Below are 12693 nucleotides of genomic sequence, written 5' to 3' on the forward strand. Positions count from 1 at the left end.
CAGTTTTAAAAGATGTTGACAAGCTTTCACGCTACATCGATTTTAGTCGACTATTTTTTTAGAGTCTAGTGTAGTGGATCTTTAGTATGGTTATGCAACGCAGATAAACCGTAATGAAAATTTTAATTAACTGAATTTTTGGAATGTCGGAGAGATCAGATTCAAAAACCATAGGATAGACTTAGATTGGGATTGCGCCATTTAAGTACAGACCCCCTAACTTGTAAGAGTAAAATCTTGTAACCGAAGAGTATATGAAGATGTAAGTAAAAACGTCTATCAACAAATAAATCTTAACGTAGATTACATATCGGTCCTTTACATTAAGGGAATTGCACTACTTTGGATGTCTTCTACCGTATCCCTAATGCTCCCTCTAACGACTTTTGTTACAAAGGAGTTGTTAGGAACTATTCCAGACAACTTAGACTTACTGACAATACAAGTCTTCAATCATAGGTTTATAGCACGAGTTTGTAAAATATTTTTATCCAGCCGTCCCTCTAGTTACTATTAAGCCCATAATGTACTACACAAAAAAAGAAAGAAAAAAAAACTCCAAACCTGGAGAGACGTTTTGAAAGCCTTGACCCCCAAGTCTCCATTGGGTGTGAACCGACTTTTTAAGTCCTGTCACGAGGTTCTTTTGCTCGCGACTGCGAAAAGAGTCATGTTTTCATGGGGGGTGCCTGGTGTGAGTAAGCTACGCTCTTATTTAAACGGTAGAAAAACTCTATACTGGTTCCGCTGGATCCATGGGGCGTTTGCGGCCGGTCCGCGGCTTTCTCGCACAGCGTCCAAAAAAAGTAAGCGCCCTTTTTTTGGGCACTATATAGAAATTACCAACGATTCCTACCAACGAAACTACAAATTCGTCAGGGTGTGACAAAAGACAATGAAGCGATATTTTTTTCAAAAAATCCCTTTTTTCCCTCCTAAAAAAAATCCCCAAAAATTTACCTTTTTAAAAAAAGAGAGAAAAATTGAACATTATATATTACTATTTTTACGTCAATTTCCATCGGCGTCTGTGGTATGGACGTGCAACTTGAAATCTTGATGTTTTTGCATGAGTGTGCTGACACTGGGTTCGCGCCCGGGGAATGGATTTTTTTTTTATTTGTTTGCCTCATTTTTTTTCTCTGTCACATGCTGTTTTCACTGACGACAAAAAAAGACCATGTTCGTAACTGCATTGCCCTAGCACTTTAAAATTAACTGTGGGTGTATGTGCATTTAGTGCATTGTGCATGAGCATGTACCTACTATTCAAAAGCCCTCCGACGGCGGGGGTTGGAAAAAGATGATCCACCTAAACTCTACATATTCTTATAGCTTTTTTTCCAGGCTTTCTAATCATTATACTTTCATCTCCGATTTCGTGTTGGAACGAACCCGTAAAGCCCTACCAACGAAATCAGTCCTGAGCTCATATGTGAAAATTGATACCTATTATTCAGGAAAAAGACGCTCCAACGGGGAGGTTGGAAAGAGATAATCCACCTAAACTCTAAATTTTCTTATAGAAAAAAAATCGCGCGAACTTTCATTCATACTGGAGCTTAGAGGCCTTCTGTCCAAATGTGACATACATGGTTAGAAAGCTCGTTTTCTCAGCTTTCTAAATAATACACTTTGTTTAAAAATCAGGTGTCGGAACACAGTTCAATTCGCTCACCAACGATTCTAGTCACGACCTTATATGCTGTGAAAAAAAAATTCGCGCGAACTTTCATTCATACTGGAGCTTAGAGGCCTTCTGTCCAAATGTGACATACATGGTTGGAAAGCTCGTTTCGGTCCAAGCATTTCGATCCTGGCAAATGGCCACTGTCTAGTTCCAGCAATATAAGTCCTCAGGCAGACCTTATGGTGCATCTGCCACAGATACGAGATGACCACATGAAGTACATCAGTGAACTCGCCAGGTAATACATTGATTTATTTTATGTTTTTATGTAGTACTTATGGTATTAAAAAAAAAGGACACGATTTACACAACAGGGCTGCCTGCAACAAGAAACGCTGCACCGACCTCATTTAAATAGGAAAAGGCTAGGAGGAAGAAGAAGAAGAAGATGGTAAAAAAAAAAAAAAAAAAAAAAAGGAAGAAAATGGAATTATCTCGACAAAGTCTCATCTCAACCTGGTACATAAACACACCCTATAAGTTTGTATGGCCAAGTAGGTAAAACTCACCCCTTTGTGTTAAGGAGTTTCAACTGGAGGTTATTCAGGAATGTCAGCTTAAATAGGTACAAAGAAATAAGGTTCTTTCTGTATTAGACAGATGACGGTGAGCCAATGAGAGAATAGGGTAGGTAGGTACCTGTTTGAGAATTCTGTCTTTTACTTCTTCTGCTTGGGAAATACTGAAGTGGAAAGTATGTCAATTTTTAATGATTCCAGCAAAAAAAAGCCCCTTTAAATTAATGAGGAAAATAGAACTTTAATTTCTTATTTAATTTTTCACAACTTTTTGAACTTTTTACTTTTATCACTTCCTAACCTCAAATTTGAGCACATTTGTTTACAAAAAATACAGTGTTGCCATATTTCATTCACGAGGGGGATAATTTCTGAAGAAATTTACCCTTTTCAAAAATTCCCTCCTTTTCTCATTTGGGGCAAGACGCATTTTTCGGTGGACTTTTTTTTGTAAACACAAAATTTTTGATCACCCATTTTTTCAAAAGATGTCCCTGAAGTTACAAACGTTGGTAGAAAAAAATCCAAAAATTATACAGGGTACGACAAAATCCCCAAAATTTCGTTGGTAGAAGTTACCAACGAAAAGGTATAAAAGTCAATAATGAGGGAGAAAATATACAAAAAATCCCACATTTTCTTAATTCCCACATCATAAAACTGTAGCATTTTTCCAAAAGAAACAAGAAAAATTCTTTGTTTTTCATGACCAAAAGGTGAATCTGGTGAATAATTAAAATTAATTAATTATTAATTAAATATAATTAAAACTGTGTTTAAATTAACATTAAATCAGGTATTTTCTAGTAGAAATACAACCAAGTATTTTTCAGTTAAACCTTCAGGCACCATAGTTTGATTCTCTGCCTACTTGTCCCCTAAAAGGTAATGCAAGCCCAATCTTCCCGTCACTAATAAAATCCTGGAAGTAAAACAAACTTATCTGCCTAATAATTAATTAAAACCTTCCTGTAACTCATTAACTCAGGAAGTTCATAAATAAGAAGGAAATCTAATTTAAGAAGATCATACTTTTTATATAACTCTGAAAGTCACTAATTTAAGGTGTAGCCTAATAGGTAATAGTTGCTCTGGTACAAAGGGCATTTCTCTGGGAATTACAATCACTTGAGCCAATGATAAAGTCTGCTCCAACTATGCATTTTGTACAGGTTGATAGGCCTCAAGGAAGTGCAAACTATTCAAAAACAGCTTGGGTAAAGAAAATAAGTATTTAGGTATGTAAAGCAATGATTTCTTTCAGATCATAGGAAATGGCAACCGACAAAGTAACCCTGACGGATGCTCTGTCCAATGTGGATGTGCTTGATGAACTAACACTTCCTGATGAGCAGCCATGCATTGAATCACAACCATGCTCCATTGTTTACCAAGCCAACTTTGACACAAATTTTGAAGACAGAAATGGCTTTGTTACTGGTGTGGCAAAGTACATTGAAGAAGCCACTGTGCATTCCAGTTTGGTAAGTTTCAACCTTTTTGGATAGCAAAAACAGCACCAGATAAGGATATCTAAATTAAGCACTGCAGAACATTTTAGGTAGGTACCTACATTAGGGGAAAACCTGTTTTGTCCAACTTGAAAAAGCTCTTAAAGAGTTCATTTTACTTAGGTCTTGAGATTTTGGTCCAAGCCAATCTTAATACAGAGCTCTGATAAATTATGTAGATCAAACATATTTTAATTCTCCAATGTACAATCTTGTATCAATACCATTATAAAACTACTAGTGCTCAAGAGAATTATGCTTTCTTTCAGAATGAATTGTTGGAAGAAGGTTTGGAGCATGCTGTCATGTTGTATACTTGGAGATGTTGCTCACGAGCTATCCCCCAGCCCAAATCTAACGAGCAGCCCAACCGAGTGGAGATCTATGAGAAAACTGTGGAAGTTCTTGCACCTGAAGTCAACAAACTACTCAGCTTCATGTATTTCCAGGTAGGCAGCACATGTATTACTTGCCTATATGGAATAAGACTGTTAATTGTGTTAAGCATAAATTTTTGTCACACAGGCTGTTTCCCCACCTAATGCATTAAGATAAATTTTATAACTTTAGTAAAAACTCAAACCACCAACCTCCAGATCCATAGTCCACTGTGCTAACCACTGATATTTTTTCCCAATTTTAATGGAACATTGGCCTGCATTCAATACAAAAACTTACTTAACAGTTTCACTTGTCACAAAGGCTGTTTCCCCACCTAAGTAATGCATTAAGATAAATTTTATAACTTAGGTAAAAACTCAAACCACCAACCTCCAGATCCAGAGTCCACTGTGCTAACCACTGATATTTTTTCCCAATTTTAATGGAACATTGGCCTGCATTCAATACAAAAACATACTTAACAGTTTCATTTGTCCTACTGGGTCCTGTAATCTTGTGTCTTATTTTCCCCACCCTCTTCTTTATTTTGCAGAGGAAAGCCATCGAGCGTTTCTGTGGCGAAGTCAAACGTTTGTGCCAAAATTCAGCTAGAGTGGGTTGCTACTCTAGCTGAATTTCCCATTACTCTAGGAATTCTAGGATAATATGCTAACGGGAATAGAAAATGATTGATATAACTGCTATTGCAGCTAAATTTCCTATAGCTATAGGGCATAGTGCTTATTTTTACTGCCCCAACAGGACTAAAGAGTCCTTTTACCTCAGCAGTATTACTATTATTGTGGTCAAATGCTCAAAACATATTGAGGATAAAATCCTATACCTCGGCTGGGATTGAACCCATGCCCTCCTGATTACTGCAGCTAAATTTCCTATAGCTATAGGGCGAATAATAGTGCTTATTTTTACTGCCCCAACAACAGGACTAAAGAGTCCTTTTACCTCAGCAGTGTTACTATTATTGTGGTCAAATGCTCAAAACATATTGAGGATAAAATCCTATACCTCGGCTGGGATTGAACCCATGCCCTCCTGATTACCAAGCGAGTGTCTTGACCACTACACCACCGAGTTACCGAAGCAAGTACAAAAGAAAGAAAGAAAGGAAGGAAGGAAGGAAGGGAGGAAGATAAATGGAAAAGCAGGTTATTACCTTATAAACACACTGACAATTGCTTCATTATCTCCTAATTGCTTACCTGGCAGCTAGTTGCTTATAGTGGGCAAATATCTGCTCGCTCAACTTGTACACAAACTGATCAAAGCATAGATTGACCTCAGCTTCCACTTCATCGTACAGGAATTGCTTTCTGAACACTGTCAGAGCGTAGTGGGCACTATCGTTGTACAGGTCCAGAGGATAGAGCACGTATCTGTGGCGAAAAGAACAGGAATAGCTCTTAAGATCGGGTGTACAATCTCATGTTACAGTTACATACCCACAGTATGATCAATTGATCAGGCACAATAAGAAAAGTTTTTGCGTTTTTTCCAAATTTTGATCGATAACTAGGTACTAGAGTTGTTCGTGGTGACTCCTTTAAATAATAAAAAAAAATAATAATAAAATAAAAAAAATCACTTTGTGTACACCTTCCTTAAACCTATCCAATTTGTGTATTAATATTAACTACATTAATAATTATGACAAATGACTTACTCCATCATGGATGGTTCCTTGGTTTTGAGGATATGATCTGTGAGTATCCAGGGCATGGACATTTCGATCGGGAACTGTAACATAGGAGAACTATGTTATAGCATATAGCATATCTAGACGCACGGCAGTGCGCCAGGCCAAGTTCCAGCCTCAGCACGCCAGTATGTGAGAAACATACGTACAATATACATGGGAGAATAAATTGTAACATAGGAGAACCTTGTTATAGCACTCATATTGTCAATCGTCCTGATTTTCTACCTTGCCAGGAATCGAACCTGGGTCTCTCGCGAGTAAGGCGATTTTAGGCACTGTGAGAACTACATTATCGAAGTTTTGTGAAGCCCCCATAACCCATAACAGTGTAGGGATGGTATCTTTTGTATAATAGGTACCTATAAGATTATTATTATTATTTATTTCATTTTTCTTTTCAAGATGAAGTTCGATTTTTTTTTTTTTTTTTGTATATTTTTTCTTCTTCTTTTTCTTCGAAATTTCCCGTGTACAGACGGGGTCGGCGTTTTTCGTCAGCCTCTCAATCACCATAGTTAGGAACTAGGGCGATTGTTTTGGGCTGACATTTGGTTTTGGCTACAAATTTTACGAGTGGATGCCCTTCGCACTCAACCTTTGCTATTTCTTTAGCAAAGGAAATTCAGTCAGGCAAATAGAAACACTTAACACTTCAAATAAAAAAAAAGAAAGAAAATAAAATTAGAAACACACTGGATGAAACAGCAGTTGACACAGACTAGTGAAGAAGCAAATAACTACAACACACCTACAATACGAGTTGAAGAAGATTGAACATTAGTACGAATGAAAAACAAAGCAAACATGCATGGAAGGGCAACCAAGACTGCCGAAGTAAAGGGACTTATCAGTCCTATGCTGACAGTATAAATGGAAAAAAGCATCATAGCCGAACATAACGAGATCAAAAGTATGCTGTGGGTATGAATGGAAAAAAGCATTATAGCTGAACATAACGAGATCAAAAAAATATTACCTACTTGGTTGTCCTTTTTGAAACGTGGTTAAATAAATTTCAAAACGTGTAAAACATAAATTCAGCAAGAAAAGGTTTATACACACACAAGGAAAAATGTAATGGAATCAAGGATTAAATCAAAGAGGAATTCAGCTCAAAGAAAATTATACACACAAGGAAAAAAATAGTTATAAATGGGACCAAGACCCGGCCTATAGAGTTTCAAGGGTTTTCGGCATTTTCGACTCACCTTTTCTGCCCCTTTCCTTCAACTGTAATCTTTTGTTTCATTTTAAGGCCCGTCCTTGTAGGCAATCTAATTTAAATGACAGTGTTCCCACTACACACGACACGATTTTTTCCGAACGACAAGTGAGATTGGGCCTTTAGCGAAAAAAAAAATATTTCATTTCAATACAATTTAATTTTTTTCTCGAACCCACGTCCTTCAGGTACAGCAACGAGGTGAACACCACGTACAAGGAAACGCGTACCGACCAGGAGAACAAGGATACTGCAGACCTCGCACTAAGAGGTCTACAGTTGTTGTCTGCATGGAGTGGGGTGGTGACGGAATTATACTCGTGGAAATTGCTGCACCCTACAGATCATCATCAGAACAAGGAGTGTCCTCCAGAGGCTGAGGAATATGAGAGGGTATGTAAAAAGTACACCCTTTAAGGGTATAAGGAGTGTCCTCAGATTATAAGCAACTTTAAACTTTTTAATTCGTACTTCACAAATGAGACAGTATTTCCACGCCCAAATGCCTTTTTTCTTTAAAAAATAATAGAAAAAAAAAGATGAGTGATAGAGGGAATTTCTAACTGCTAAGGTCTTATCGTTCCGAAAGCGAAGAGAGAAGGAGGACAGGGTAGAAGAAAGCCAGCCGTTCCGAGAACGAACCTAATCTGCTTAGGATAAAATCCTCCCCGGGCGAGAATCGAGCCCACGACCTAGCGCTTACAAGGGAGCCGCACTACCCTCGAAGCTAACTAGGCTGATATCACATCTTTAAAAAAATAAAAATCAAATCAATTTTGTCCAATCAGATAGTTAGAATTGATGCTATTGGTTATTAACTATGAGGGTTTTTAGAACTCACTCACTTCTTTGTTCAATTAACAAGGTCCAAGCTTCCCGTCCTGGTTTTCCTTCCCCCCCCCTTGAAGGAATCTTTCAAGAATCCCTTAAGGGAATTTAACAAGAGATCCCCCAAGGATCCCTTCAACAATTTTAATAAGAAACAGCAAAACTTGAAACTCGCTTTATTCGATAATATCTCTCCCTTGCGATTTCCCAGGCGACTCGCTACAACTATTCGGACGAGGAGAAGGTCTTATTTTCCCCACCCTCTTCTTTATTTTGCAGAGGAAAGCCATCGAGCGTTTCTGTGGCGAAGTCAAACGTTTGTGCCATTTTTTTTCCCTATACAGCCTATACAGCATATAAGGTCGTGACTAGATTCGTTGGTGAGCGAATTGAACTGTGTTCCGACACCTAATTTTTGATCATTATTTGTTGCAAGCTTGAACCACGACAGTTTTGAGTTATGAGAATTGTCTAGTCATCAGTATTCATACTTGAGTAAAGAAAAAAAAATAGGTTGGTAGGTGCCTATTTTCTTTATTTTTGACAAGACGGATTATTTATCCATCCTTTGTAGGTACGGGAAGAAAAATAAGTTGATAATGCCGATGATCTTTTGATATTTTAATTACTGCGCGTCACGATTACCTCAGTCGTCAGGTTCTCATACCTTTTGCCTTTCGTGATGGTTCCTTGCTATTGAATTACAGGACTTGATCCGAAGTATTCTAGTGTCTGTACGAGAGACGTGTGCTGATTGGCAGAGAGGTGTAGAACCTAGTGCAGACCCTGCTCTCAAGGGAAAGAAAGATCCGGACAATGGATTTGGTATCAAGGTACCACGCCGTAATGTAGGTGAGTGTAACAGGATGTCTACCAGACTGGAAAACCAGGAACTGTCAGGGAATTCACAAAAAAGTGATTTAAGAAATCAGGGAATTTTCCAGCCACCAAGAAGCCTCAAGGGAAAGAAAGATCCTGACAATGGATTTGGTATCAAGGTACCACGCCGTAATGTAGGTGAGTGTAACAGGGTGTCTACCAGACTGGAAAACCAGGAACTGTCAGGGAATTCACAAAAAAGTGATTTAAGAAATCAGGGAATTTTCCAGCACCAAGAAGGAAGAAAAAAAATCAATGAGGAAAATGGACATATTTTTTTTAATTCCATTCCCTGGTACTTATAGGTAAGTAAATACAAAAGAAAAAAGAAATACCTGTGGCGCTGTAAATTTTCGTGAAGTACCTAAAAATAATTTAAAACTAACTCGACATTTTTTTTTTTTTTTAATTTCGCCTGCGGCGCTCTTATTCAACCAACTTTACACACTCATGAAGGCTTAATGGCCTATCTCAGCCCGGTACTTAAACACACCCATAGTGTTTGCAGTCAATGTTGACATGTCCAGTCTGTATTTGAAAATTGCAGCCAACTGACCCGAGATGACTTGACAGAAAAGTAAAAAATGAATTCAGATTGTACAAGTTGCGGAAAAAAAAATCAAAATTTCGAATTTCCCACCAACTTTACACACTCATGAAGGCTTAATGGCCTATCTCAGCCCGGTACATAAACACACCCATAGTGTTTGCAGTCAATGTTGACATGTCCAGTCTGTATTTAAAAATTGCAGCCAACTGACCCGAGATGACTTGACATGAATTTCCCACCAACTTTACACACTCATGAAGGCTTAATGGCCTATCTCAGCCCGGTACATAAACACACCCATAGTGTTTGCAGTCAAAATCAAAATTTCGAATTTCCCACCAACTTTACACACTCATGAAGGCTTAATGGCCTATCTCAGCCCGGTACATAAACACACCCATAGTGTTTGCAGTCAATGTTGACATGTCCAGTCTGTATTTGAAAATTGCAGCCAACTGACCCGAGATGACTTGACATCTATTCTTGACAATCAATAATCTCACTTTTTCAGGCACCCTCTAAAACATGGCATCAGGAGAAGAAGATGAACGATTCCAACATATTTCCAAGGATCCTAAATTCAAACGGATCCCTTACGAGAAGAGAAAAGTCAAAATTGACAAAAGGTTTCAGTCTATGTTCAAAGATGAAAAGTTCAAAGTTAAATACAGTGTGGACAAGCGGGGGTTCCCAATCAAACCTCAAACCAATGTTGACGATTTCAAAAAGTTCTATAACTTAGATTCTAAAGATAAGGAGAGTAGTTTGGAGGAGTCTGAAGAGGAGGAGGAAGAAGAAGATGAAGGTGTCAATAGTGATGCTTCTGTGGATTATGCAAGAGGGATCGGAGTCAAGGATGATATGGACAGCTCTTCCGATGAAGAAAGCTCAGAAGGTGAGAGAAAGGGGCAGGGATTTTTTTCCCCTTATAAAAAGGGTTTTAGAGTGGGAGCTGTATTAACAGAGATTTTACTATCCCTAAATTGAAGAGAAAAGTATCTACCTATTCAGAATAAGAGAAGGCCAGCTATTCTAAGAACAAACTTTATCTGTTTAAGATAAAGTTTGTCCTGGAAGGGAGTAAAACTCACCCTGATTTACCTACAATAAAGGGGGGGGGAAGCTCTTGATATTGATTATTTATTGACATACACAAGACCTTACTGTAATAATCCCTGTACCAATGAAGTTAGTTTGTTCCCTTTCACTGTAAACATATTTATGAGAAAATTCTGTATTATTTCAGGGGAATTAGAGGAGGACAAATTCAATCATGCTTGGGGAGAATTGGACCAAGATGCCGAGAGGACTGATGAGGTCACCCACAGACTAGCTGTCATGCATATGGACTGGGACCGAATCAAAGCCAAAGACCTTATGGTCCTCTTCAATTCTTTCCTGCCACAGGGTGGCAGTATTCATTCAGTTACCATTTATCCATCTGAGTTTGGAAAACAGAGAATGGCTGAGGAAGAAGTGAAAGGTGTGTATTTTATATCATCTTCAAAGTGGATGTTTCACAATTTTTTCTAGTGATGAAACAACAGCTATATGGTAAGTGTCAATGAGTCAACCACTTACCTACATACATACTTGCAGTTGTACCTGGAAGATTAAATAACTTTCAAACAGAGACTGACATATTAGTCCCAGTTAATCTCATCTGAACTCAAACATTCTACTGATCCAAGTGACTCTTTTATGAAAGGTTTCTTTCTTTTTGAATCCTTTGGACAGAGACTGACATATCAAGTAGTCCCAGTTAATCTCATCTGAACTCAAACATTCTACTGATCCAAGTGACTCTTTTATGAAAGGTTTCTTTCTTTTTGAATCCTTTGAGCACTTGCATGTGTATCTCAGTAACAAGTTATTTTTGGCTGGCCTCAAGTAGACCTCTTACTGACCATTGTATTCATTCCCAGGTCCTCTAGAGCTGGTTGAGCAAAGTGAAGGTGAAGATTCAGCAGAAGAGGAAAGTACAGAAGGAAATGCTTATCATCGTGAGAAACTGCGCCAGTACCAGTTAAACCGGTTGAAGTATTACTATGCGGTGGTGGTGTTTGATTCAGCGGAGAGTGCGAATAAAGTGTACACAGAGTGTGATGGTATGGAGTACGAGAGTAGCGCTACTCGGGTAGATTTGCGATTTGTTCCGGACGATACCGAGTTCGATGAGGTAAGTACTTAAGAAAGATTTTTTTTTTTTTTTTAAGGAAAAAAAATAATAATAATAAAGTTTAACGTCTCTGAAAGACTTTTAAGGTTTTTAGTGACAGTTACTGTTTATTCAGCGACAAACTTCCCGCCGTTATTCGTAATGTGGTCTTTTGAAGTGAAAATAAGTCGAAAGTCAGACGCGCTAGCTTGTTTCATGAAAAATTTCGTAGGTTCTTCTCAAGAGGTATGCTTCAATGTTAGAAAGTAAAAACCTTAAAAAAACTTACATAACCATTACAATAGTCTCTGTTAAGTACTAAGGCAAAGCTTCTTTCAGGACTTCTATGCACTGTTATTTTCACAGCCGTTAAACCCCCTTTTCTCTCTCTCTCTCGTTTTTTTTTATTGTACATCAATTTTAAAATAATAAATAAATGGTTATATTCAATCAATCAACTCTCTCTCTCTCTCTCTCTCTCTCTCTCTCTCTCTCTCTCTCTCTCTCTCTCTCTCTCTCTCTCTCTCTCTCTCTCTCTCTCTCTCTTTCCCTCCCTCCCTCCCTCCAGGAGCCGAAGGAGTCTTGCACAGAGTTACCAGACCTGAGCAAGTACAAGCCGCGCAACTTCATGAACTCGGCCCTGCAACAGGTCAAGGTGAATCTGACCTGGGATGAAACCGACCCTGACCGTGTGGAAGCGGTGAGCAAACTGATGAGTGGAGATGTGGACGAGGTCAATCTGAAAACCTACCTGGCTACCAGCAGCGAGGAGGAAGGTAAGAGGGACTTTTTGTATAAAAAAAGGAGGGGGGGAAAGCGGACTTTTTCAAAAAAAAAGGGGAAAAGCGAAATTTTTCTAAAAAAACGGGGGAAAAGCGAACTTTTTCTAAAAAAACGGGGGAAAAGCGAACTTTTTCTAATAAAACGGGGGAAAAGCGAACTTTTTCTAAAAAAACGGGGGAAAAGCGAACTTTTTCTAAAAAAACGGGGGAAAAGCGAACTTTTTCTAAAAAAACGGGGGAAAAGCGAACTTTTTCTAAAAAAACGGGGGAAAAGCGAACTTTTTCTAAAAAAACGGGGGAAAAGCGAACTTTTTCTAAAAAAACGGGGGAAAAGCGAACTTTTTCTAAAAAAACGGGGGAAAAGCGAACTTTTTCTAAAAAAACGGGGGAAAAGCGAACTTTTTCTAAAAAAACGGGGGAAAAGCGAACTTTTTCTAAAAAAACGGGGGAAAAGCGA

At 38.3% G+C, this 12693-nt stretch overlaps 2 protein-coding genes across 2 annotated transcripts in view; one reads left to right on the forward strand and one right to left on the reverse strand.

Moving 5' to 3' along the window:
- The first annotated feature begins 2934 nt into the window (after positions 1-2934).
- LOC103524812 (cytoplasmic FMR1-interacting protein) overlaps positions 2935-12693 on the forward strand; it is a 25274-nt gene continuing 15515 nt past the window's right edge. Inside the window, exons 1-11 of the mRNA XM_026820092.1 lie at positions 2935-3093; positions 3473-3692; positions 3989-4168; positions 4654-4694; positions 7228-7432; positions 8079-8111; positions 8575-8719; positions 9832-10191; positions 10543-10779; positions 11222-11475; positions 12023-12230. Of these exons, the coding sequence (XP_026675893.1) occupies positions 3483-3692; positions 3989-4168; positions 4654-4694; positions 7228-7432; positions 8079-8111; positions 8575-8719; positions 9832-10191; positions 10543-10779; positions 11222-11475; positions 12023-12230 (1873 nt within the window). The 5' untranslated portion in view covers positions 2935-3093; positions 3473-3482. The remainder of the gene's footprint in view (positions 3094-3472; positions 3693-3988; positions 4169-4653; positions 4695-7227; positions 7433-8078; positions 8112-8574; positions 8720-9831; positions 10192-10542; positions 10780-11221; positions 11476-12022; positions 12231-12693) is intronic.
- LOC113465521 (cytoplasmic FMR1-interacting protein-like) lies at positions 5297-5924 on the reverse strand. The gene is made up of 2 exons (XM_026820103.1): positions 5782-5924; positions 5297-5494 (listed from the first exon to the last, which is right to left on the reverse strand). The coding sequence occupies exons 1-2, from the start codon at positions 5862-5864 to the stop codon at positions 5317-5319; spliced, it is 261 nt and encodes an 86-aa protein (XP_026675904.1). The 5' UTR covers positions 5865-5924; the 3' UTR covers positions 5297-5316.

Source organism: Diaphorina citri, unplaced genomic scaffold (genome assembly GCF_000475195.1).
Source record: "Diaphorina citri unplaced genomic scaffold, Diaci psyllid genome assembly version 1.1 scaffold122, whole genome shotgun sequence".
Lineage (NCBI taxonomy): Eukaryota > Metazoa > Arthropoda > Insecta > Hemiptera > Psyllidae > Diaphorina > Diaphorina citri.